The 26,647-nt window shown below is 48.7% G+C and overlaps 1 protein-coding gene across 2 annotated transcripts; it reads right to left on the reverse strand.

The window, feature by feature from the left end:
• Positions 1 to 650: 650 nt before the first annotated feature.
• Positions 651 to 24,662, reverse strand: Ilkap (ILK associated serine/threonine phosphatase). Of its 2 annotated transcripts, none has more exons than XM_090355145.1 (12): positions 24,507 to 24,662; positions 16,477 to 16,542; positions 15,959 to 16,015; positions 13,195 to 13,311; positions 11,978 to 12,104; positions 9,339 to 9,445; positions 8,785 to 8,878; positions 8,176 to 8,263; positions 6,841 to 6,962; positions 2,716 to 2,835; positions 1,004 to 1,085; positions 651 to 889 (listed from the first exon to the last, which is right to left on the reverse strand). In XM_090355145.1, the coding sequence occupies exons 1-12, from the start codon at positions 24,559 to 24,561 to the stop codon at positions 749 to 751; spliced, it is 1,176 nt and encodes a 391-aa protein (XP_090211271.1). In that variant the 5' UTR covers positions 24,562 to 24,662; the 3' UTR covers positions 651 to 748. The 2 variants fall into 2 exon arrangements, with proteins under 2 accessions (XP_090211271.1, XP_090211272.1); XM_090355146.1 differs by lacking the exon at positions 24,507 to 24,662 and adding an exon at positions 16,329 to 16,374 and having other exon boundaries at positions 16,477 to 16,537.
• Positions 24,663 to 26,647: the final 1,985 nt, after the last annotated feature.

Here is a 26,647-nt window from a genome sequence, read left to right on the forward strand (position 1 = left end):
CTTCCACGTGGCAGGCCTCCAGGAGTCTCCTAAGCTTGTACACACATTCAGAAGTGTAGGAACCACAGCAAGTTGCCTCCCCAGACTGTGGTGTCCTGTGTGTGTGGCACACATCAGCAGACAGGCTGTGGAAAAGCAGTCTTCCACAGCCAGGGCCGAGTAGGGGGTCACACACTGTTCTTGTTAGCCATCTTGCCTGGAAAGACCCCTCTGAGGTGGCGTCCACCTCAGGCAGCCTAACCAGCTGCCTGTTTTCAGTGTCCTGAGATGCCAGTCACGCTCAGAGGTCAGAGAGGTGATCATTCAATGTGGCCATGCTTATCTCACACATAGGACCAAACTTAAGATATCAAACAGTGTTCCAGTGTGCTAGGTCTCCTCTCTTACCAAGGGGCCAGCAGGGAACGCTGAGTGTATGGGGGAGGGGGGCGCGCTGAGTTCCTGGCCAAGCTTGAGCTCTTGCTACTGCCGTTAACACTACTGAGCGGTTCTGTTCCTCATCATGGTGTGAATCAATCCCCACCACTTCCATTGCAAAGTCCCCATTCCCCAGGGACACTGTCGGGGGGGGGGGGGGGGGGGGGGGTTTGCACACAGCCAAGAAGAGGCTGAAGGTCCAGCAGCTCAGTGTAGTAAAGGAATTCAAAAGACTAGGAAAAAAGGAGCCTTTATTTACAACTGAGGAGTCCCACAGGCCAGGAAAAGAGTGCACTTGAGGGGGCCTGGCCACCAGGCCCGCCACGCAGCCTCAGTGGCCAATCTGCACCAGCATCACCGTGACGTTGTCTGCAGAGCCCCGCTGCACAGCCTTGTTAGCCAGCCTATTGCATGCGGCTTCATAGCGGGCGTCCAGGAAAGGCTTCCCTTCCCGAGACTGGATCTTCTCATCCTACCAGAGGCAGACAGGACCTAAGTGAACCAGCCTCAGCTGCCTGTCACTCCCTCCAAACTCCATCCCCAGTGAGTCAGTCCCCTGGCGTCGCAGCCCTGTGAGATTCCTCACCTCCAGGCAGGATAAGATGAAGTTCACAGCTTCTTCTGGGGTAAAGACCTTGAAAAGCCCATCACAAGCCAGCAAGATAAACCTACAATGCCAGGAAAAACAAATGGGTTTTAGCAGCAAGCTTTATAAATGGAGAGGTGGAGACAAAAGTAAATATTTGTCCAACCACTCAGTGGCAAAGTAATTCTTAAACAATAACAAGTATAAGACCAATGCTAAAGTGCCCTTAAAAAAATGGTGGGTGGGTGGGATGCTATACATTGAAAGTGGCGTTACCATTCTCCCCACTGAAAACAAAGTACAAACAAATGCCTTGATACTAAGTCCTGAACCTAGACAAACAAAGACCAGCTATGGTAGCATCAGGTTGGGGAGAGGGGGGAACCCGCCTAGATGCCATCATGCAGCCGGCCCCTGCTGATGAGCTCAGTCAGCTCTGAGTGGACATCCTCAGGTACAGGAGCAATGAAGGGCTGCTCCACCTTCAGGGCCCCTCTCTGGGGCAGCTGCAGGGCACCAGCAGACATGGCATGGCTGCACTCAGTCTCAGGGCACAGCTCCTTTCCTAACTATGCCTGTGTCTCTTTTCTTCTTTGACCACGCCTTCACTCAGCCCTTATTTCTGAGCACATGGTCTGTGTTAGATAGTGGAGACAAGTCCAAGAAGGGTCCTGCTCCTTCTGTGTCTAGTCTGACTCGAAATAATCTCACAGAGGGGGCTGCGAGTTTGGCCTAGTGGTGGAGTGCTTGCCTAGCATGCACAAGGACTTGGTAGCCGGAAGTGGTCTGTGGCTCAAGAGGTAGAGCTCTGCCTTGAGAAAGCCGAAGGACAGTGCTCAGGCTCTGAGTTCAAACCCCAGGAATGGCCAAAAAAAAAAAAAAAAAACACACAGTAATAATCCTCTCACAGATCTCTGATGCTAGTGCAGCAAATAAAAGTAGCTATGAAGTTGATCAGAGCAATAGGCAAATGAGCTGGACCTAGTGTGAGACACACAGGCACTGTCTAGAAAACCAGGAGGGGTGCCGAAACCCATCCAGCGTGCCAGGGTGGGGGGGCGACACAGGCACAGAGCGTGGGAGGGGAGGTTTATGAGCAGCAGTCAAGGCAAGGCTTGGGCTCTTCCTCTGCAGCCCACTCTTGAGCTCTGTCCTGGGCGCCCTGTTTTCTGTTTTCTCACTCCCTCCGGCAACTCACTTACTTCAGCCACTGTATCAGTTCCTGACTGCTCCGTGACCAGATCTTTAATAATTACTTGAGGGGCTCCAACGAGAGGCTTGTGTTTTGTCTTCAGGCACTTGGGACAAAAGAGCCTGTGGGCACACTTATGCAGCTCAGCCTATTTGGTTCTGCTTCTCCACAAATTGTAAATTGAAATTCAAAAGCCTCAGCAGAAATGAGGACCCACATAAATGGTCCCCAAAATACCTTGTCGCCGCTATCCTCCAAGTTACTTGCCATTACTCGTACCTGCCCCCCACTGCTCTATCAAAGCCTCCCAGAGCAGACCACACACCTATGAATCTGGCCTGCACTGTCCACCCCTGCATGTGGACGCTCTGAGGCCAAGTTCTCCTTACTTCTGCACCCTAGAACCTAGCACTGTCCCTAGGACATTGTTAACCCATACACAGCCAGCAAAGGCTGAATACAACTGGAAAGGCCAGGAAGAAATAATCACGTACACACACACTGACAAGGTGACTTTTACCTGTCATTGGGGGTCAGCTGGCAGCGTCTGATGTCAGGCACAGATGTGACCCCACAGCGCTTGTACTGCCCGTCTCCGATGGAGCGGGACACCTCAAGTACGCCCAAGACGCGACCATCCCTAAAATGAGAGGAAAACATTTTTAGATTCCACCTACCTGACTGATCAGGGGCAACAGTGCTAGAATCCCATCCCACGGTAGGAACTGGAGCCAAGATCTAGCACGTAGAGTCCACTGGCCAGCACAGAGGCCATGCATTCATTTAATCTACCAGACAGTGCTGGATTCTGAAGCATACCTTCGTGTGGGGGGTGGTGTGCTAAGGAGATAACCCAGGGACTCGCACACACTAGGTATGGCAATGTTAATACAGTCTCCACATTCTATTTTAGGGAGAAATGGGAGTATTAAATAGAAGAGACAACTGGCCCTCAAGCCTTCATCTGTAAACAAGATTAGGAGAACACACACCCCCCATCATTGAATGTGTTTGTACCTCAAAGCTGTGCTTGATGGTTCAGCACCCAAGCCACACACAAGCTTTGGAGAGGTCCTGCAGAGAGCTAGACTGCTGTCTTGGTCCTTCACTGAGTCCCAGTCACCAGTGAGGCTGGAGGACTCATGCATGGCTCAGTCATCCTCAACCAAAACTTCTTTAGTCCTCAGGTATGAAAGAGCCAGTTCCAGAGGCAGCCCCAAGCTTCAGGCCCAGGAGAAGGGACCAAGTGCCTTTGGTGACCTAGTGACGGGTGCCTGGTGTGGTTCCTCTGCTTAGTGACACATTTCTGTCAACCCCAGGAAGAGTGCAAGGATAACCTCTGTAACAGAGGGTCTCAGAGACCGCTACCACAGCAACTCTGGGGCAGCACAGCTGAGGGCAGGGGGTGTACAGACCTCTCCGGCTGACAGGTGACTGTGAGGTCACACTGCTCCTCCTGTTGGTGAGCAGAAGGAACCTTACCTCGCCTGAGTTGTGCAGAACAGAAGCAACACTATACTACGGGAGTGTGTGGGAGGCCACCCCAACAAACTGCTGAAATGTCACCCTGTCCTGCTTTCCCTTTCTTCCCCTTCTCTCCCTTCCTAAGTCCCTCTAAAGTTACGATGCTTCCAGGAAGTGGTTTTCAAGTCTCAGCCTACCAGGCCAACCCAGACAGGTGGGCCAGCACTAGCCCCAGGACCAACTATCCCACCCTTGCCCATTCTCAACCCTTGTTTATGCAGCTTCCTTCCCCTTTGCTTTTCCATCTGCCGATCAACCACACCAGCTTTCTCATACTGGGGGCATGCCCATCAACTTGGACCTTGGATCTTAGCTGGGTCTGCTGATACTTCCCGATCCACGCCTTTCTCCACAGTAGCAAACAAGAGATGACACCCTCCACTCCTTGTGGGTTCTAGGCTCCACTGGTCACTCTAGCCAGCTGGAGACTGCTCCGACGTCCCACCTGTGACTCCGGAGTCAAGGGGGGACACCCCTGCTCTCAATAATGTCAAGGACTGCGATGTGCAGCCACAGCACACAGTGCTTCTCAGGGCAAGGTAAGGGGGTGGAGGTAAGGGTAACACCTTTTCCACGCCTCCCTGCAGACTGCTGGCAGAAGGGACACGCTAAGAATGCGCTCTACTGTCCAGAGAACGCCGTCCTCGGGATGCCTGCACCTAACTCGGGATGAGGTGTCGCTGGATAGAAAGAGAGGTCATCTTCATCCCCACCAAACTGACCCATGCAAGGAGTCTGTCCCAGGGCAACTGTTGATAGTTCAGGGAAATACGGACTGTTAGCATCGGAGCTAAGTGCAGGGACTCAGCTTCACGGATGGCCAGTAAAGGCAGAAAATGAGAGGCTGTCCAGTATATAACACACCCAGCAATACCTTTCTTTTTGGTACAGGAGATTGGGCTCATGGCCTTAGGCATGTCCTCAGGCCTACAACAAAATGTTTGTGTGTATATCAGGGCTTAGGGCCTCAAGTTCTCATTTGGCTTTTTTGCTCACAGCTTTTTTGCTCTACCACTTGACCCATACTTCTTGTCTAGCTTTGTTTTGTTGTTGTTGTTGTTTTGTTTTTTGCTAATAACTTGAAATGTTTTCTGCCTGAGCTAGTTTTGAACCACAGTCCTCAGATCTGAAACACCTGGGTAGCTAGGAGTACTGGTGTGAGCCAGCAGCAACCAGCTAATATACTTTTGTGAAAAACACTTATCTGAATCTAAAGAAGGTGTCATACCTAACTTCTACTTTACAGCGTATTTGGAAACGATAAGAGACAAACATAATGTCGGTGAGTCTATTTCCCACAGTTCAAAGCCTAATAAGAGATACCTTAGGTGTGGAAATGGTCAATGTGTCCAGGAGATACATGCTCAAATGCTTAGGGTGCTACGTCATATCCGGGTGGGAGTGGTGGCACAGGCCTATAATCCTAGCATTCCAGAGGATCACAGTTCAAGACTAGCCTGGGCTACATAGTGCAACTGTCTCAAAAAGAAAAAAGAAAATCATGTCTACAAACTTCCAACACAGAAAACACAAGCATGACAAAATACTAATTGCTGAATACCTGGTAGCAGACATTATATGCTTTGGGTTTTTTTTTTTTTCTGTATGTTTAATCATTTTAATAAAATCTGCAGAGGCAGTGAGAGGGTGAAACTGGGACTGCCTGTCCCTTGGGAGGACAACAGTCCACAGTGGAGCTCTGCAAATAGATAAACAGCCACTGTCCCTCTCTGTCTTCTCCTCCACATCCCTGAAAGGAGGATTCTGCTTGTCACCTGATACCCCTGAGGCTTTCCACACAGCTCTGAAAGTGGGGGAAGGGATAAGGAAGTCACCTAGCACAACGTATTTATTTCAGCCTCAGGAATGCCAGTATGGAAGTCTTCAGGAGCGTTGTGGGAAGGGCAGAGACCATACATTATCACAGCGTCCTCAGGCACTAACGCTGTCCCAAACAACAGTGTGCACAACGAACAGCACTGCCTCAGAACCGTCTCGGCTGTGGCCGCCAGCTCCTCATGCTGACCATCAGCCATCTAGCACGAAGGGCCGGCGCCGCCGGCAAACGCCCAGCCTGTGGCAAGGAACAGAGAGGAACCTCACTTGGAAGGACACAAGCTGCAGTTGTACACTGACATTCTCTCAGCTCCAACAGGAAACAAAAAAGTGGTGGTTTTGGTTTGTTTTTTTTGGTCAGTCGTAGGCTTAAACTCTGGGCCTGGGCACGGTCTCTGATCGCTGCAGCTCAAGACTACGCCCTACCCCTTGAGCCACAGCACCACTTCTGGTTTTCTAGAGATGAGAGACTCATGGTCTTTAGTGCCCAGGCTGGCTTTGAGCCTCGATCCCCAGATCTCAGCCTCCGGAGTAGCTAGGATGACAGGCATGAGCCACCACACCCGGCTTCCAGACTATACAACAAACTGGAGAACATTCTGGTTCACGTTGCAGTGCCCTTGAAGTAGGGTCTTTGTCAAGCGAATGCCTTCTGTGGATCCACCTGGGGGTGGTGCTGGTGGGGCACCGATGCCCCTGACACAGAGGACAGACCAGTGCAGTCCCATGGTCTCCCCAGACAGAAGGTGGAATGGACTTGCTGAAGGCAGACCAGGTAGGAGACTTCCTTCAATGCCAGAGAGAACACACTCTGTGAAGATAATCCTATCTTAAAAAAAAAAAAAATCCAGACTGACCTGAACTTCTGAACTCAAATGATCCTCCTGCCTCAGCCTCCAAGTAGCTGGGACTACAGGTGCACGCTACCATGCCTGGCTTAACCACTTCAGATTTTCTCTCTGGAGGACTCACCTAAAGCTGCAATTTAATTAGTGTGATAAATGACAGCATTTAAGACGCTTTCTGTGCACAGAGAAAATGGTGCCAACGGTAAACATGAATTTGAAAAGAATTTTGTCATGTTGCAGACTTAGAGAGGCATGTTTCTTGCACACATTTCCCCCACTGAGACATAAGTGAAATCCTACACAAGCGTCTCCACCTGCGAACCCTGCCTGACAGGGAAATTCTACAGACATATCTGTAGATGTGCCCGGGCAGCGGCCACCTCCCCGGTGCTCCCACCAATACAGCAGTGCCCTCCGTGCTCCCACCGTCCCATCACCTGACGTTTCCTCCAGCTTTCTGTATTCTCATGCGTTCTTCGTACTGGGTTGGGTTATGCTCTTTGCTGAGACTTAAGGCTGTGTGTTTCTGACTCTCCTCATTATACCGACAAAGGATTGCCTGGGAAGATGGAGATTACAAGTTATGAAACTCCAGGAAATGAACCAGTGTCTAAAGTCATCAGCTGATGGGGAAGGCTAAAAGTGTAGCTCCTTATTTAGCCACCTGCTGACAAACACACATTAAGAAAACCACATGCCAGGGCCGGGAGCAGGCCTAGTGGTGGAGTGCTTGCCTAGCATGCATGAAGCCCTCGGTTGGATTCCCCAGTACCACATAAACAAAAAGAGCCCAAAAGTGGCACCATGGCTCAAGTAGAAGAACACTACTAGCCTTGAGAAAGCTCAAGGCCCAGGACTAGGCAAAAAAGAAAGAAAGAAAAAGAAAACCACAGGCCAATTAAGCATCAACTAGTAACTACTAGTCAGGATGAGAAGGCCCTGGATTTAGACAACCACAGCCATGATGGCCACGGCCGTCAGTCACCCACGTCACATGTGAATGGGAACAGGCCAGTCTGTGAGAAGTAGATGAGGAGCATGCTGTGCCTCCATGAGCTCACACGAGATTTACCAGGTGAGATTCACAGATGAGGGTACTGGGGCACACGGGTGAGCAATGCACCTAGAATCAGGCACAAAGAAGTATGCAAATTGGACCTGAATCCAAAAATATTTGGGGGCCGATTTTCTTCCTGTTCTTTTTAGTCACTTGGCTTCTACACATCTGTATCATAGCCAGTCTACCAAAGGGCCAAAAGCAAAAACTAGGTTAGAACTCCCATCTCTCATTTCACTACTGCACCACTAGGGCGAACAACCTGCCCAGAAGTGTCAGGCAAGTGTAGGCAGCATGGCTGAGAGACTGAATAGTGGGACTGGCTGGAAAGGTAGCCACACTGCCCACTCACTGCCAGCAAGAAAGACCCCTCGGGGCTTTCCCCCAGGCCAAGTAGCCTGGACCTAGTCTCTTCATTAGAACACCATCTCAGACTTCCAGGCTGCAAGGTGCAGGTCCCTGGAGGGGCCTAGAGAGGAGGGTTAGCTGTGACTGCTTGTTCCATGCTGAGAGGTAGGAGAAACAGACAGCGAAGCCAGCTGCACACTACTCCCTGACATCACTCAGGCGGAACACACAGGCAGAACTCCTGGGGCTGGTGACAAAGAGGAGAGACCAATGGCAGAGCACAGGTGACTGAGGCAGAACTCCACAGCAACCCCATCACAAGTTTCAGGCATGCTGTCACCTACGTGGGTGGCTGAGGACCACATACCCGACTATCTCCAAGATTGGCGATATACAGGATATTGTCCACAGCTAGAACACAAGTGGCAGTGGAGCCATCCTTCCAGGCAGGCTTCCTGGGGGAACACATAGAAACAGTCACCACCATGGGCCAGACCTAGACACTGACTTCCAGAACGATCAAACGGACAAGGCGCAGCTTAAACATGCTCGCGTTCCTGACTGCCCACATGTTCCAGGCTTGCCTCCCAGAGTGGTACTGCTGGGATGCCCTGGGCACAGCAGTTCCCCAAAAGAAGGGGACCTTACCAGAGGCGAAAGAGGGACTGAGGACCCCAACCAGGTCCCCTTTCCCTTGCTTTCTGGGCCAAGCCTTGAGCTTTCGTGAAGATATAGATAGATATAATATATAGATAGACAGGCCACCACAGTGACTTGCCAGCTCATCAAACCAAAGCCTTCAAGTCCAAACGGTGAGCCATGGTTAAACTCCTTTGCTCCATAGTAGCATGAGTCAGACAGTTCATAGGGTGGCTCAGAGCTGACTAGCACACTTGTTTTCTTTAGGTGAGGTTTGGCGAATGATCACACAAGTTCACTTTCTGAGTACCTGCCCTCTGCATGGAGCTGTACTCACTGGCTGGACGCCTGCTTAAGGAACTCCTCATCAGTATGCTTGAACGTGTCCAACAGGCATCTCTTTACAGTCTTCTCTACACTGATCACATCGCCTGTCAGAGAAGGGCCAAGAAAATAACCTCTCATGGAACCACGACTGTCCTTTTCCTGCTGTTTTCAAGGTCTATTTTTTGCACAAAAGCTGACATCTAAGTTTCAGCAAGAACAATCTCCCCTTCTTTATCTATAAGCCCATGCTAGGAGAACTGGTCTAAGCTGACATCTAAGTTTGAGCAAGATTGATCTCTCTTTCCTCACCTATAAGCAAGCCTGTGCTAGGAGAATTAATTGGTCTCCTTGACTTCCCACAGTAAAGGCGGTGAAAATCCCACCCACAAACAGTTCACAAGGAAGGAAATACAGTGCCCCACCCCCACCAAGGATCTCAGTCACTTCATGGCAGTCCCCCGTCACAGCTCACCAATGACCCTAAAAAGCAAAGCAGCCACAGGCTGGCTCAGCCACCAAGGAGTAAAGCAAAATGAACTGTAACCAATGTGCTCTGTGTCTCACCTTTAGGAAATTTTCTAATTAAGTTCTGATGTAAATTCTGTGCAGCAAATTTTGAAGCTCGAATTCCTCCATGTCCATCGAAAACAGCAAAATAAGAAACCCGAGTACTAGAAGAAAGAATTGTGAATCAACCAAATTCTCACAACAAAGATCACACTAAAGCTTTCAGTCTCACTAAAGTTTTTAATGTCATCTCAAATTTCTCATGAGCATTAATAAGACAGCAAGTCAAATGGTTGGGTTAGACAACAGTCACACCGCAAATGGGCAAAAACGGTGTCTATTAACAAGACATGTAACTTTAGTCACATCTTAATCAAATGATAACCAACACTTGTTTCAAAAATCAACATGCACTCTGTTTTCACTGATAGTATAACATAGAATTGTTTTCTTATTTTAAACAAATAATAAGAGAAAAACAGTGACTGATCCAAGAGAATTAAAAAGGAGCTGGGCACCAGTAGCTGTAATTCTAGATACTCAGGAGGCTGAGATCTAGAATCATGGTTCAAAGCCAGCCTGGGCAGAAAAGTCTGTGAGACTCTTATCTCCAATGAACCACCAGCAAACCAGAAGTGGCGCTGTGGCTCTATATGGTTGAGCACTATCCTTGAGCAAAAGAAACTTGAGACAGTGCCTCAATCCCCACACCACCAACAACAAAAAAGGTCTGTAAGAAAGCCAGGAGTTGGGGCAGGGTGTGGTGATTCACACCAGTAATATCCTAGCTACTCAGGAGGCTGAGATCTGAGGATCATGGTTCAAAGCTAGCCTAGGCATGAAAAAGTCCATAAGACTTTTAATTAATCACCAGAAAACGGGAAGTGGTGCTGTGGCTCAAGGGATAGGATTGGGGAGCCTTGAGCTGAAGAGCTCAGAGACAATGCCCAGGCCAAGGGGTAGGGCGGTACTCTTGAGCTGAGGGCTTAGCCCAGAGTTTAAGTCCCAAGACCACCAAAAGAAAGAAAGAGAGAGAGACAGACAGAGACAGAAACAGAGACAGAGAGAGAAGGAAGGAAGGAAGGAAGGAAGGAAGGAAGGAAGGAAGGAAGGAAGGAAGGAAGGAAAAGAGAAGAAAAGAAAAGAAAGGAAAAGAAAAGAGAAGAAAAGAAAGCAAGCAGGCAGTTGGGACCAGGAATGTGGCCTAGTGATAGAGTGCTTGCTGGGCATGCATGAAGCTCTGAGTTTAATTCCTCTGTACCACATACACAGAAAAAGCCAGAAATGGCACTGTGGCTGAAGAGGCAGAATGGCTAGCCCTGAGCAAAAAGTGTACAAGACAGTGCCCCAGCCCCAGGAAGGAAGGAAGGAAGGAAGGAAGGAAGGAAGGAAGGAAGGAAGGAAGGAAGGAATGAATCTACCCAGCCAGCCAGTCAGTCAGCCAGGAGCTGGTGGTTCATGGCTGTCATCATAGTAAGTTAAGCAGCTGAGATCTGAGGATTAGGTTTCAAACCAACTAGAGCAGGAAATCTATAAAACTCTTATCTCCAATTAACCAGCAAAAATTGGGAAGTGGACCTATAGTTCACCTAGTACCGTGTTAGTCTTTAGCAAAGAAAGCTCAGGACAGCACCCAGTTCTAAGTTCAAGCCCCAGGACCAGTGTGCGCACACGTGCGCACGCACGCACGCACGCACGCACGCACGCACGCACGCACGCACGCACACACACACACACAAAGCCAGGAGGGGTTTCAGAATTCCCACTCCAATTTTGACTAATATTTCTAAAGGCCTATCTTCCTAGCCTTATTCCTATTTCCCAGAAAACCCAAACAGATGGATAATAGGCATCAAAAACAAAGTATTTTGGCCAGTCACACTGATACATGGCTATAGTCCTAGCTATTCAGGAAGTAGAGATCCATAATATTCAAGTTGAAGGCTACTCCCCATTCCAATACTGAATACAGTGGCTGGCATCAGTAGTTCCAGCTATTCATTCAGAAGGCATATGTAGGAGAATCTTGATTTGAGGCCAGTGGAGCAAAAAGGAGACCCTATCTGAAAAAATTATCTAAAAAGCATAAGAGCTATAGGAACCCCCAATCAAACTCTAACAATACTTATGAGAAAAAATGTCAAATCCCAAACCTCAAGGGATTCTTTATCCATTTAGTGTCAACCATGAAAAAATCCCATTTGGGTTTATAACGTGCCACCATGAAGCCGGGTGTTTTCTAGGAGTAGTTGGATTTAAGTCTGAGGCAGTTCTCCCAAGGGGGTTAGGCAGGCTCCACCCCTGCAACTCCCAACTCTGTCCTTCAGGACACAGAATAAGAACACACAGTTGCTCAGTTACTGCAGGGAATAACCCAGCAGGAAGTCACTCCACACAGCACACCTCTACAGCAGCCCTGAAGACAGCTGGGCTTGGCCTTCCTTACAGGGATTCTGACCCACCATCCTAAGACACTGGGAGGCATCCTGGCCTCTTCTCCCCACCAGATGCCAGTTGCAGCTTCCTCCCCCAATTTTGACAACAAAAATGTCCCCAGGAATACAAGCATTAGGGAACTAAAATGCCACAACCCAAGAGCCATTGATGCAGAAGTGAGCAACTTAAGTCAATTTGTCCAGTAAAAGCAAAACAGAGAATTTAATACCACCCAGGTTTGCTAGTGTGTGCACACTCACATGAGTGACGACGGGGGTCTACACTCTTCCGTGATGTCATTCAGGATGACATGGGCGTCCTGCATCTCCTCCCGCTCACCTTTCCTCTCAGCCACATAGCCTTTTAGGCCAAAGATCACCGAAGAGGCTAAAAAGAGATAAGAAAAAGCCAATACAAAACTGTGCCCTGCCCTCCAGAAGCCCTAGTCCCAGAGCAAATGAGAGGAACAATGGCTGTTTTTATTAGCTGTGTTCTAATGGGGCTAACATCAGCATCTACAAAGCACCTCCTTAGCTGCAAGTCCACAGTCAGAATTATGAATGGAGCTTGGGGCTGCAGGCTGCACAAGACAGACACATGGCAGGCAGTGAGCACCAGCGTCTGGAGGGGAAGTGCTAGAAGTGCTACCATGCTCAGAGGCGGGACCAGAGCAGAGGGAAAGAATCCTTTGCAAATCCAGTCCCACAATAATTTGACAAGGACAGAAAAATCTCTAGTTCTAAGAAATTCAAGTCAGCAGTGTGTCCCAAGTGTCCTGTTTGTTGGAGACCCTGCAGTTATACATTTCCACACTTGAGGCTGGTGAGGATCGCCACCAAACAGTAAGAAAATGGCTTTTATTTCAAGGCAGAGAAAGGAATCTACAAGAGGCACAGATGCTGCCATATTTGAAGGCAAGCTAACTTATACCTATTTTCTGACACTTGGGGCCACGTAAATACTAAACTAATGCTTTTAGAAGAGCTGAAATAACAGGCCAACCTAAAGTCAACAGGGCTGCCAACAGCTCTTTTCCCACAAATTCACTTGTGCTACAGTTATCAATGAGGCAACCTGTGGCAAGGTCAAAGCAGAATAGGCAATGAAGTCCTGGCCATTTCTCCTTAGCAGATACCCATCAAGAGGGCTTAAAGACTGGGAATCTGAAAGGCTAGACAGAAATAAACTAACCATTCATTGAGAGTAAGAAAAACAAACAAACAAATAAAACCTGTGCTCTCAAGGAACAAATAAAGTTTCCCATCTGATCTAAGGTAAGGTTAACAAGTACATGAAAGTCAAAAGAGAAAAAGTAAAGGTAGTCTTGGAAAACATTTATAAAAAAGAAATCCTACCCATTTCTTAAATTCAGACATTAAAGGAAGGACTACAATTAGAAGAAAGCTAAGACTGCTTTTGCTCTGGGTTATTATAAACTATAGAGGCTAATACATTTGTTTTCAAACTGTCTGAAAACCTTTACAAACTTTCTTTTCCACAAGCTCTTCACCGCCATTCTCCTCTTCCTCTGAGGTTTTCCTCTTTGCTCCTTTCCCTTCATGCTTCACCTGGGGAATTGATGTGGCAAGAGAACCTAGAAATAGAGCCAGACACCCATAGCTGTGAACCAGTGAAAAAGTCACCAGCAAACAGGCTCCCCTAGCCTCAGACAGAGCAAGCGATTGTTCCAGTCAAAGCCTGGCAAACACAGGCAGAGTGGGCGAGGCCTCGGAGGCAGGGCAGTGCTGAGGAGCCTAGCAGAACAGCACAGGGCAACACCGGCTCCATGGGGAGTAGGAACAACTGGTACATCATTTTGACACAGTCACGATGGTTCACATCCAGAGCTTTCCAAAATCTGTATGCACACTGGCATATCCTGAACAAGTTCAAAAGTAACAAGTGCTCAATAATGTTTTATTACATAGATTAATATGCATCCATGACATAGCAACCCTCAGCTTAATTTTAATTATCTTCTAAAATCTAAGTGCCAATGATTGTATATAGATCCCCTTCTTGAATACTTGTTTTGTTAAAGATGACATTTGAAATATGATGTAAAAATCAATGTTAATAAATTCTTTAATAAAAAAAAAAGTGCCCAAGAAGACTCAAAATAAGAAAAAAGGCCAAGGGGGGCAGCTGCCCAGCTCCATCTGCAGAGCCTAGTCTGTACTCAAAGCTAGACTTAAAGGTGCCTGCGGCTCTTACAGTCTAGGCTTAGAGGTGTGCCCATAAGGCAAGATTCTTAAGAGGTTTGGATTCGTTTGGGCTTCTGAAATGGCTCTCAATGTTCTCTATAGTTAGGTACAGAGTAGCTTTTCATGAAACTGCTCTGGACTAGACATTTGAGTGCCAAGGAAAAAGAAACGTCCCAGCCCTCAGGTTCAACTGCATGCAGAGGGCAGATGTCGCCAGCAGTTGCACTTGACTCCCACACGCCACCCAGCACAGCACAGGGCGGACTGTTGTAGCAGACTTCAGGAGTCCTTCCAACAGAAGTAGCACTAACTGCTCACTTTTTGGTTCTAGTTTCCCCGTGTGTGGGTGAAAGTGACTCCTTTCTTCTGAATTTTACGCCAGATCAACTTTCCAGCTCTGTGGCTGACTTCTAAGCCAATTAGCTGAAAACAGAGAAGGGGGTCTACAAGGAGGAGAGACTCTAGGTTGGGGCTGAATTGATGGCCCACTACACGGCAATCTCACAAACGGTGAAAAATTGTCTGTTGGACAATGTACAGTTTTCTCAAAAATATCCAAGGTTTTACATCTATCCTCCTTTCCTTAAAAATCAAGTATCCTAACAGTGCTATTTAAAACTTCTCAATTATTACGCGTTTACTGTCTTTAAACTACAAATAAGTAGAAAACCACCAAGCTGAATCAGCGTTTCTTTCTTGTGCCCAGTACTGGAGCTTGAACTTCAGGTTTCGAGTTCTTAAGTTTTTTCTTTTTCTTTTGCTCAAAGCTGGTGCTCTACCATTTATGCCACAGCTCCACTTCCAGAATGCTGGCAGTTAACTGGAAAAAAGAATCTCACGGATTTCCTTATCTAAACTGTTTTTTACTGAGATCCGTAGATCCTGCAGCCTCCTGCATAGCTAGGATTACAGATATGAGTAAATGGTACCTGGCTTGAATCTCCATTTTTTTTGGTTAAATCCACTGAGTGTCCTTGCCGCACATACTAACATTCATTGGAACTTAAAAGTCCTGTCCTCATTGGAGAGGTTTCAGGCTAAATGGCATGTACATGCTGCAATTTCATACCAACAAGTTGGGCCTTATGCTTGCTAAACGAGTGCTGTACCACCTGAGACACTCCCCCAGCCCTGAAAATTCTTAGGTAAGATGACTATACTCCTTTTCCTAACTGAGCCCACTGAAGGGAGAAATACATGAAACTTACTTAAAAGGTAGCGAGTATTATGAAAGTGAAGTTTTATACAAGTAACTGCATACCAAACAGGTTTGTCTGGACCCTCTCTTCCCTCCACCCACCAGAGAAGTCCAAGTAACAGATTCTCAATGGGTTGTAGCAATGTCTGTGAGTATGATGACAAAATGAAATCTGCTCAATTCTTCTATTTCAAATAGGGACAAAAAAAAAAAAAGAAAGAAAGTTAGGGAAGTTGAATATTGTGCTCAGGACAGAGTCAATGCTGAAGGCCTGGGTCTGCGGACTATAATGAATCAAACCAGAACAATAGGCTCAAAAAAATTTTAGGGTGAAGAGGCTCATATCTGTAATCCCAACTACTTGGAAGGCAAAGATTGAGAGGATTATAGTTCAAAACCAGCTGGTGTAAAAAGTTAGCAAGACCCCATCTCAACAAATAACTCAGGGCTTGTTGGTGTACACCTGTGATCCAGACAGGCAAGAGGCAAAGGCAGGGATATCAAGGTTCAAGGCCTACATGGAGTAGGAGTAAACATTCAAAACCCTATCTGAAAAATGACTAAAGCAGGTTGGGAATGTAGTTTAGTGGAGAGTGCTTGCCTAGCATGCATGAAGCACTCAATTTGATTCCTCAGTACCACATACACACAAAAAATCTGAAAGTGGTTCTGTAGCTCACGTGGCAGAGTGCTAGACAGCAAAAGCTCAGGTACAATACCTAGGCTCTGACTTTCAACCCAAGTACTGGCCCCCACATAAAAAAAAAAAAAAAAAAAAAAAAAACCTACCCAGCTTTACCTTCCAAGTAAAGCATATGCTATTTCTGTCATCGCCTTACCTGGATCACCACTGCTGGCAGGTGGGAGATCATCAAAGAGCAAAGGTCCCCCTGGTCCTGAAACAAGCAGAGCAGGTGGTGAGCCAAGAAAAAGAACAGGATGACATTTCAGACCCCAACCCACCAGGATACCTCTATGTGGGTTTTGAGATAAACTCAGAGCTCCTGCCAATCCAGTGGCAACTTACACTGCAATGAATAATACCTTGAACCTGTTTTAAAGTCCTATCATTGCCAAGGAAATAAAAGTCTGCCTGCAAAAGTTGCATTTTATTCCAGCTAGCAAAATTTCAAATGAACCAGAGAAGACCGCTCAACATGTTTATGCAGTACTTCTCAGGGCTAGTACTAACAGGTTTGTCTGCCTTACCTGAGGCCATGTGTTCAAAACTTAAGACAGCCAACACCTAAAACATCTGTGTGTTGAAAATGGGGGAAAGGGAAAAAGATTGAGACAACTACAATCCCAGGATGAGTAGAGACGTTGACACACACCTGGGAGAGCCTGAAGACTGTACCTGAGTCAGTACTGCTGGCCGGAGGAAGGTCATCAAAGAGGAGAGGTCCTTCTTGAGCATCCTTCCCTAAAAGAGAAAACTTGTTGAGGAGTGGCTCTCAAAGGATAAGAGATTATGGTCTTCCCTGCTTGGAGACAAGTTTGCTAGCAGGTAAAATGTTCTCCTTTCTATTGGACAAAACTTACTTTAAAAAATATTTCCTAGGGCCCGGAGTTTGGCCTAGTGGTAGAGTGCTTGCCTAGCATGCACAAAGACCGGGGTTCGATTCCTCGGTACCACATACATAGAAAAAAGCTGGAAGTGGTGTTGGGCTCAAGTGGTAGAGCTCTAGCCTTGAGAAAGTCCAATGACAGTGCTCAGGCCCTGAGCTCAAGCCCATGACTGGCAAAAAAAAAAAAAAAAAAAAAAAAATTATTTCCAGTAGTAGAGTGCTTGCCTAGCATGCACAAAGACCCAGGTTCGATTCTTTGGTACCACAGACATAGAAAAATCAGAAGTGGTACTGTGGCTCAAGTGGTAGAGCTCTAGCCTTGAGAAAGCCCAAGACAGTGCTCAGGCCTTGTGTTCAAGCCCCAGACCTGACTAAAAAGAAATTTCCTGGCCAGGTGCTGGTGGTTCACACCCGTAAACCTAGCTATTCAGGAGGCTGAAATCTGATGGCCCAAAAGTCCATGAGACTCTGATCTCCAATTAACCACCAGAAAATCGGAAGTGGTGGCTCAAAGTGGTAGACTGACAGCCTTGAGCTGAAGAGCTCAGGGATGGTGCCCAGGCCCAGAGTTCAAGCCCCACCACTAAAAATGTATAGCTAGGCGTCAGTGGTTCATAATACCTGTAATCCTAAATTACTCAAGAGGCTGAGATCTGAGGATACAGTTCAAAGTCAGCCAGGGCAGAAAAGGCCATGAGACTCTATCTCCCAACATACTACTCAGAAAAAGACAGAAGTAGGCCTGGAGTGTGGCCTAGTGGCCGTGTGAGCACCTAGCATGCACAAAGCCCTGGGTTCGATTCCCCAGAACCACATATACACACACACACAAAAAAAAAAAAACCCAGAAGTGGTGCTGTGGCTCAAGTGGTAGAGCCTTGAGCAAGAAGTGTACAAGGACAGTGCCGAGGCCCTGAGATCAAGCCCCAGGACTGGCAAAAAAAAAGAAAGAAAAAGAATAAAGAAAACTCCAGAAGTAGCACCATGACTCAAGTGGTACAGCACTAGCCTTGAGCACCAAGAGACTAAAGGACAGAGCCTAAGACCTGAGTTCAGGCTCCTAGCTGGATGCTAGTGGCTTATGCCTGTAATCCTAGTTACTCAGGAGGCTGAGGGACACGGTTCGAAGCCAGCTTAGGCAGAAAGTCAAGACTCTTATCTCCAATTAACTACCAAAAAAGCCAAAGTCGAGCTGTGGCTCAAGTGGCACTAGCCTTAGACAAAGAAATCTCAGGGACAGTGTCCAGGCACTGAGTTCAAACCTTAGGACCAGCACATACACAAAAAAGTTCCTAGACAGCTATTATTGTGGACTTTATAATCAATATAAAAGCAAAGGACAATATCCTAACAGGCATTTCAAGGGCCATTAGGCATTTTAAACAATACTTTAAAAAACATCTATTTTTCCCGGTGATTTCATCAAATACAGCTGCTTCACAATTGTGATCTTAGCTACTAAGGAGTAACGCTCTTCTGTAAGAGGACACTTTAAAAGCTGCTTTTGCTGGGTTTATGAATTGACTAAATGCTGGGCACCTCATCGGCCATTCTGCATGTGTGCCTTTTGAGGCATTGTCTCCTGCAGTCAAGTCACAATCACCTTAGGCTCCAAAAAGAACTGAATTTGCCAATAAGTGTAAGTATCTTGTGAGGAAAGGCAAATGCCACCTTCTTATCATCTTGAACTGCCAAAAGCTACAGACCACCTATCAAGTCTCTGTGATCAAAGACCAGATCTAATATAAATGGAGTCATACTGTGTCGTGGGACTGTTTTAATTATGCATATGTTCCTCACCCCTGAGTCTCCCTGTTCAGTCTGTAGCTAATGTCTGTTCCCCTGAAGGTGTACCCAAGTGCTGTCTTCACATGACTATTCTTCTGTGTCTCTTTATGTGGCATACAGGGCAAGCAGCCCAATGTGGGACCCCTGGAGTTTCACCCTTGGGTCCCAAGACTTGGTTTCAGGACAAAACCAGCCTAAGCAGAGAGAGACTATCTCCAGTCAACCAACAAAATGGAGGTGTGGCTGGAGGTGTGGCTCAAGTAGTACAGCACTAGTCTTGAGCAAGAACGCCCAGTGACAGCATGTACCTCATGGACTTTTCTGCCCTGGCTGGCTTTGAAATGTATCCTCATCTCAGCCTCTTGAGTAGCTAAAAACCAAGGGGGGGGGGTGGAAAAGAAAGGATAAGCAAAACCAGACCTTTTTCTTTTAGCAGTGCTGGGGATCAAACCCAGGATCCCACATATGCTAAGCACATTATCTACTGCTGAGCTACACTCCCGGCCCCCCAAAATGTTCTTTTTTAAAGAGAATCCAAGAAGCTGATATATTAAGGATGTGTTTGTGGGGGGGGGGGGGAACAAATAGAGAAGAAGTATTGGCTGGAAATGTGGCTGAGTGGTAGAGTGCTTGCCCAGCAAGCCCAGAGCTCATAAAGCCCTGGATTTGAGTCCTCAGCATCATATAAACAGAAAAAAGCCGCAACTGATGGATCTGATGCTCAAGTGGTAGAGTGCTAACCTTGAGCAAAAGAAGCTCGGGGACAGTGCCCAGACCCTAAGTTTGAAGTCCCAGGACTGGGAAGGAGGGGGGAAGAGGGGGGAAGAGGGAGAGAGGGAGAAAGGGAGAGAGGGAGAGAGGGAGAGAGGAAGAGAGGAAGAGAGGGAGAGAGGGGGGGAGAGGGGGAGGGGGAGGAGAGAATGTGAGGGGGGAGGAGACAGGGAGAGAGTAGAGAGAGGGGAAGGGAGGGAAGGAGGAAGGAAGGAAGGGAGGGAGGGAGGGAGGGAGGATGCAATTATACTATTCAATGTAAATAAGTGGGACCAGGTAATCTGAGGGAATGGGTAGGTTTGGAAGAGATGGGGAGAACAATGATGGATGAAATAATATTCATCAAGATTCATTATACTCATAAACTGACATGTCAAACTGAAACTGGTGGCTTATATCTATAACCCTAGCTACTCAGGAGGTTGAGATCTGAGGGCCAAGGTTCAAAACCAGCCCAGGCAGGAAAGCAAGAAAGTCTGTGAGAGAATCTCCAATTAACCACCCTAAAACCAGATGTGGCGCTTTGGCTTAAAGTGGTAGAGTGCTAGCTAGCCTTGAGAAATAAGCTCTCTCCCTCCCTCCCTCTCTCCCTCCCTCCCTCCCTCCCTCCCTCCCTCCCTCCCTCCCTCCCTCCCTCCCTCTCTCTCTCTCTCTCTCTCTCTCTCTCTCTCTCTCTCTCTCTCTCTCTCTCACACACACACACACACACACACACACACACATTTTTTTTTTGCTAGACCGGGGCTTGATCTTAGGGCCTCAGCACTGTCCTTGGACTTTCTCAAGGTTAGAGTTTTACCACTTGCGCCACAGCACCATTTCCAGCTTTTTCTGTGTATGTCGAACTGAGGAATCGAACCCAGGTCTTGGTGCATCTAAGCAAGCACTCTTCCACTAGGCCACGCTCCTGGCCCACACACACACAAAAAGAATTTACATTTCAAAACAGGCAGAATCCTGGTTAGACAAAAACTGACTTTAGATCAAGAAAACATTTTTGCCAGTACTGGGGCTTGAGCTCAAGCCCTGGGCATTGTCCTTGAGCTTTTGTGCTCAAGGCTACCACTCTACCACTTCAAGCCAAAGTGCCACAACTGGTTTTAGAGTGGTAAATTGGAGATAAGTATCTCACACAGCCTTTCCGGCCCCAGCTACCTACAAACCATGACCCTCAGATCTCCGTCTTCTTGGTAGGTAGGAACAGGAATGAGTCACTGGCAAACAGGAAAACTTTTGTACTTCAAAACAAGACTTCAGGGATGGGAGTTTGGCCTAGTGGTAGACTGCACTCACTTCCTCAGTACCACACACTTAGAAAAAGCCAGAAGTAGTGGTACTTGGCTCAAGTGGTAGAGCACTAACCTTGAAAGAGCCCAAGGACAGTGCTCAGGCCCTAAGTTCAAGTCCCGGAGTGACAAGAAAAAAAAAAATGTGTTGGGGGGGGAGAAAGAGGGGGGGCGACGAAGAGAGAAAGTGTTCAAGCCCCAGGACTGGCAAAAAAAAAAAAAAAAGACCAACAATACCACAGGTATTGGTACAGGTATTAGTAAGTTCTACTTCAGTAACATTCTGCAATGGAAGAGAATGTTATAATGTGGTGTCATAGTCCCTGCACGGCAGAATCTAATCAATCAATGTCCATGAAGAAAATGAGGAGCTTCAGGGACCAGGAGTTTGGCTTAGTGGTGGGGTGCTTGCCTAGCATGCACCAAGACCCGGGTTCCATTCTTTGGTACCACATACATAGAAAAGCCAGAAATGTGCTGTGGCTCAAGTGGTTGAGCACTAGTCCTGAGGAAAGCCCAAGGACAGTGCTCAGGCCCGAGTTCAAGCCCCAGGAGTGGGAAGAAAAAAAAAAGGCACCTAGGCCCCAAATTCAAGCCTCAGGACTGACACAAATCATCAACAACAACAACAACAACAACAACACTCTTGAAAAGCCAGGCGCAGGGGGGAGGGAAATAGGGACCAAGACATGAGAAAGGGTATCAATGTATGTGAAGTAATGCACCTTCTATCTGGCGAATATAATGTAACCCTTCTATTAGCTACAATAAAAAATATATGAAAAAAAAAAAAAAAAAAGCCAGGCGCAGGCCAGGAACATATTCTTCTAGTGGTAGAGTGCTCACCCAGTATGCACAAAGCTCTGGGCTTGATTCCCTGGAACCACATACACAGGAAAAGCTAGAAGTGGTGCTGTGGCTCAAGTGGAAGAGTGCTAGCTTGAGCAAAAGTGTCCAAGGACAGTGCCCAGGCCCTGAGTTCAAGCCCCAGGACTGGGGGGAAAAAAAGCCGGGCCTAGTGGCTCACACCTGTAATCCTAGTTACTCAGGAGGCTGAGATCTGAGGATCACTGTTCAAAGCCAGCCCGAGCACTAAACACTAAAATCCATAAATCCATGAGACTCTTATCACCAATTAATCACCAGAAAACCAGAAGTTAGTGCTGTGGCTCAAGGGGCAGTAGCCTATTGGTGAAGAGCTCAGGGACAAAACCCAGGCCCTGAGTTCAAGTCCCACAACTGACAAAAAAAAAAGAAAAAAGAAAATGAGGAGTTTCAGAGTCAAATACCACCCGCTACAGGAGATTTGGGGGGGGGGGCGGGGGGCAGTCCTAGGGCTTGAAGTCAGGGGTCTGGGCACTGCCCTTGGGGTTTCTCATAGCACTCTACCACTTGAGCCACAGCACCACTTCTGCCTTTTTCTGTGTATGTGGTACCCAGGAATCAAACCCAAGGCTTCATGCACACTACACAAGCACTCTACCACTAGGCCAGAAATTTTTATCTAAACTCAAAAGAATGTATCTTAAAGTTTTAGGCCTCATTTGCTATCCTTCTCATATGAAACATAACTATCTCTATATGCTTTCCAAAATTCTATTTAGGCTATCAAATCATGAACTGGAACACAGGAACCTGGGGGACACAGGGTCTAGCTTTCCTGTGTGGGTTACCTGACATCCCCTGGAGCCTAAAAATATTAACAGACAGTACTGAAAAATTCACTTCCTGTTTGCAGTTATATATCACTCTGATCAACATGACGAAATCTCATGCCAGCCTGACCCTCCTGCCCAGGGATGGCTGATCCATTCCTACCCAAGTATCTTCACTCTACTCCCTATCTGCCCATTACTGATTCAGTGTTTGTCCTGGTTAACATCTTGACTGCATAGTATTGCATTGCCTGTATAACTTCTACTAATGCCCACAAAGCATATACTTTTATTACAGTGTACTGTTAAACTGATCTATTGTTAATCTCTCATTATGCCTAACAACCGACCTTATCATAGGTACTGATACAGAGGGAATGGACTTCTAGTGTTTGCTTATACTGTCTGCTGACTAGCACTTACTTATAAAGCACTCCATGCTCCATTGCACGAGTTGTGCACACCAATGCACAGGACACTAGCAAACAAGTCAATCACTGATTCTACAGACATGGCCATGCCTACCTTACAGAAACCAGTGTGGTTATACTTCCCACACAACTTTTAGATCTTGTATTGTTCTCTGTATAACTTAGAAGTCTGCAGCACTAGCCTTTCATGGTTAGGGTCCTGATGCAGATGAGCCTTATTTCTCAACCCACTTTAGCAATCCATATGATGTAATGAAATACAGTATGTTAGTTACTCTTGAAAAGAATCAGTGTTTTAGAAAGGTGTGAAATTTGACTGTTCTTCAAATTTGTTACTGGTTCCTTTTGTTGCTGTTTTGCTTTGAGACAGGCTAGTTACAAACTTAGGATCCTCTTGCCTCCACTTGCTGGAATTACAGAAATGTACCACCATGCAATGGCTCATCTTCTTGGTTTTAACTAACAAGTGTGTTAAGTTTGAATCCCAGTTCTGCCCCTCACATTAGTCTCTCCATCTCAGCTTCCTGAAATTCAGCACTGTATTCTTGTACTAGGTCTTGTCTGGTTTGGTTGTCTACTTCCGCTTTCAGTTTTTTTTTTTTTTTGTGCGGGTACTGGGGCTTTAACTCAGGATCTAGCACTCTCAGTTTTCCCTCAGAACTGGTGATCCACCAGTTCTTATGAATTCCACATAAGAGTTTCTTGGATTTGTCTACCCAGGTTGCCTTTGAATGGAGAGATACTCTGACCCCGACTTCCTGAGCAGGATTACAAGGGTGAGCCACCAGCACCTACTCTTATGCTTCTTCTAACACTTTAAACCTAGTCTTGTGCTTCTTTACAACACTATTTTTTAAAGAATAAGATGACAGTGCACTCTCAGAAGACAGGGTGCTCATTGAGCCAAAGCAGCCCTTCGAGCCACCCTGTAGCAGGAGCTCCAGGAAAACAGTAACAGAATGTGCCATCAGGAGAATGGGGAGACAGATCACCGAGCACCAACTTGCAGGAAGGCGGTCGGCTTTGTGTCTGAGGGCAGACCCAAGTTAATTAAAGGCTTTTTAAAAATTACAGTGGGTGGCACACGTGAGAATCCAGCCCGGGTGCTCCCGGTGAAAGAGAACGGCTAACTGCACAGGTGGAGGCGGTCGAGCGGGGACGCGGGACCTCGCGCAGGGCCCGGGCCCCACGCTCCCCACAGCAGGACGGCCCGTGGGGCAGAGGCCAAGAAGACAACCCGGCGAGGCGAGGCGGACGGCCGGCGGTGCGAACCGGCAAGCCGAGGCGGGGGCTGCCGAGGCGGGGGCTGGGAGGCCCACCCTCCCTTCCCCCCTCTCCCCCCCCTCCTCCACCTCCCGAGCCCCCCCCCCCCCCGCCCCGGGGCCATCTCCCTCGCCCGGAATCTGCTCGCCACGGCCTCCCTCCCGCCCGGGCGCTCCTCGGCGGTCGCCCCGCCAAGCCCGGGTCGTCACGGCCCTCCCGGCGCGCGTCCCCGACCGCGGCGGCGCTGGTCGAAGGCCGGGCCAGCCACCCGGGCTCGGAAGGCCCCGGGCCGGTGGCGCCGCGGTGACAGCCCGGGATCGGCGCGGGTTCGAGGGCCCTGGGGAGCGACCCGCCTGCCCCGCGGCGGTGCCCGGGCCCCGGGGAGCGCGGGGGGGGAGCGCGGGAGGGAGCGCGGGAGGGAGCGCGGGAGGGAGCGCGGGAGGAAGTGGCCGGGCCCGGGGCCGCGAGGCCGCGCGCCGCCCACGCGCTCGCGGGCGCCCGGGACCCCGGCGCGCAGGCCCGGGCGGGGCGAAGATGGCGGCGGCGCCGGGCGGCGGGCGCAGGCCCCGCGCGGCCGCTCCGCGCCGTGCCTCAGGCCGCCGCCCTCCTCCGCCGCGTCGCTTACCGGCAGCCGCGCGCGGCGCCCGCTCGGGCTCGGGCAGGTCGCCGAACAGGTCCATGGCCGAGGCTGGGCGGCGGCGGACGGCGCAGCCGAGAGCGGGAGCGCTCCACACCCGGGTAGCGGCGACGCCGTCCGTCACCGGGCGGCCCGGGACGCCTCCAATCGACTTGAGCGGCGGCCCCGTCCCAGGATGCTGCGCGCGAGGGGGCGGGGCGGGGCCGGGCGCGCACGCGCACAGCCTCTCGAGCGCCCGGGGCGGGGTCCGAGCCCGCGGAGGATGGGCGCGTGGGGCGCTTGGTCCCCGCGGCTGCGGTGTGCACGGGGGGCTCCGGTCTCGGGAGTTAATTCAGCCCTCGAGTGGGCTCAGGCCGTCCATGATGTGGGGCGGGGCTGCCTTAGACCACCCAGCTCACTCACCCTCACCCAGGCCCAGAGACCCTGCTGGGCCCCTGCTCCCGGGCAGGACGACCCGGACTCCACCGCCCCTCTCCATTCCCTCCTCGCCTCGGGACACTTTCTCACCTGGGACGCTGCGCTTCTGTAAACATCTCCTGGGAGCCACCCACTCCAGAGATTCCAGCGACACCCCCGTCGCGCAGTCTTTCTTACCATGCCTCCATTGCCTTTCCAGTTACTATGTTTCATGACTCACAGGTAACACTTCATCTCACATGGGAATGTTTGCGGTAGGGAGTTAGAACCTATGCCTGGGTTTGCTTATTACTGTGTCCTAGCACTAGCCCCCCAGTGGGTGCTCAGAAACTGCATTAGTGAGTGTGTCCCTCCTTCTGTTGTACTCTCTGTGGCTAGGGCAAATACACATCAACATGCATTACCACTATAGTGACATATGTAGTATTTCCATTGCCCTAAAAATCATACACGTTCTGCCCACTCTGCCCTTCTCCGCCACCATCCCTATCAATCAGCGGTCTTACTGTTGCTATAGAGATGGTGTATTCCCAGAGGGTCGTATTTGGATCAAATAGTGCATATATGACTCTTTTCGATTTGGCTTTCTCTTGGTCTATTTTGTGTTGCTGTAACAAAGTACTTGAAGCTGGGAGGTTTACAAAGAAAGGAGACTTCTATCCCTGAGAGATCTGGAGGTTCGAAGCATGCTCTGGCACCACCTTAGTTTCTGATAAGAGCTTCTGCCTGCGCCACAGTGTGGTGAAACAGAAAATGGAAGCACCTAAAAGGAGAGGCAGAGGAGAGGTAGAACTACCTAAAACAAGTCTTCCCAAGGGAATGGCCCCACTCTTACCATGAAAGTGGTGTATGAACCCATTTGCCAGCATGGAACCCTGGGGTCTTTAATGCCTCTTGCTCATGGCTAGCCCTCTGCCATTTGTGCCATGCCTCCCTCTCCCTCCCTATTGCCTCTTTTTTTTTTTTTTTGACAGTCCTGGCGCTTGAATTCAGGCCCTGGGCACTGTCCTTGGACACCTTTTGCTCAAGGCTAGTGCTCTGCCACTTGAGCCACAGTACCACTTCTGGCTTTTTCAGAATAAGTGGTATGAAGGAATTGAATCTAGGGCTTTGTGCATTCTAGGTGAGCACTGGGCTACAGTCCCAGCCCCCTCTATTGCTTCTTAAAGTCCCATTGCCACTCAGCTGAGCTACACTGGGGACCAAGCCTCAACACCAGTGTTGTTAGGGAAAAGCCAAAGCCAGCTTCTTGCACTAAATCACATGCAGTGAAGTCCCCCATGTCTTTTTTACAACCTAACTCCAGCTTTTTTTGTTCTCAATAATATTCCATTACCTGGTCGTAAAAAGGACATTCAATTCCAAGTGTGGGTGACTATGATGTACATGGCTGCTAGATACATCTGGGTATGGATTAGGATGTTTTTTTTCTACTGCTGGAGATCAAATCCAGGCCATGTGCCTGCCGGGCAAATACTCTTCCATTGCTGCCACATCACCATCCCCCAAGTGTGTGTGTGTGTGTGTGTGTGTGTGTGTGTGTGTGTGTGTGTGTGTGTGTGTGTATTTGAACCCAGGGCCTGAGTGCTGTCCCTGAACTCTTTTGCTCAAGGCTAGCGCTCCATCATGTGGAGCCACTTCTCTGCTTCTGGTGTTCTGGTGGTTAATTGGGGATGAGACTTTCATGGACTTTCCTGCCCAGGCTGGCTTTG

The sequence above is a fragment of the Megascapheus bottae genome, chromosome 21 (assembly GCF_031878675.1).
Source record: "Megascapheus bottae isolate mThoBot1 chromosome 21, mThoBot2.hap1, whole genome shotgun sequence".
NCBI lineage: Eukaryota > Metazoa > Chordata > Mammalia > Rodentia > Geomyidae > Megascapheus > Megascapheus bottae.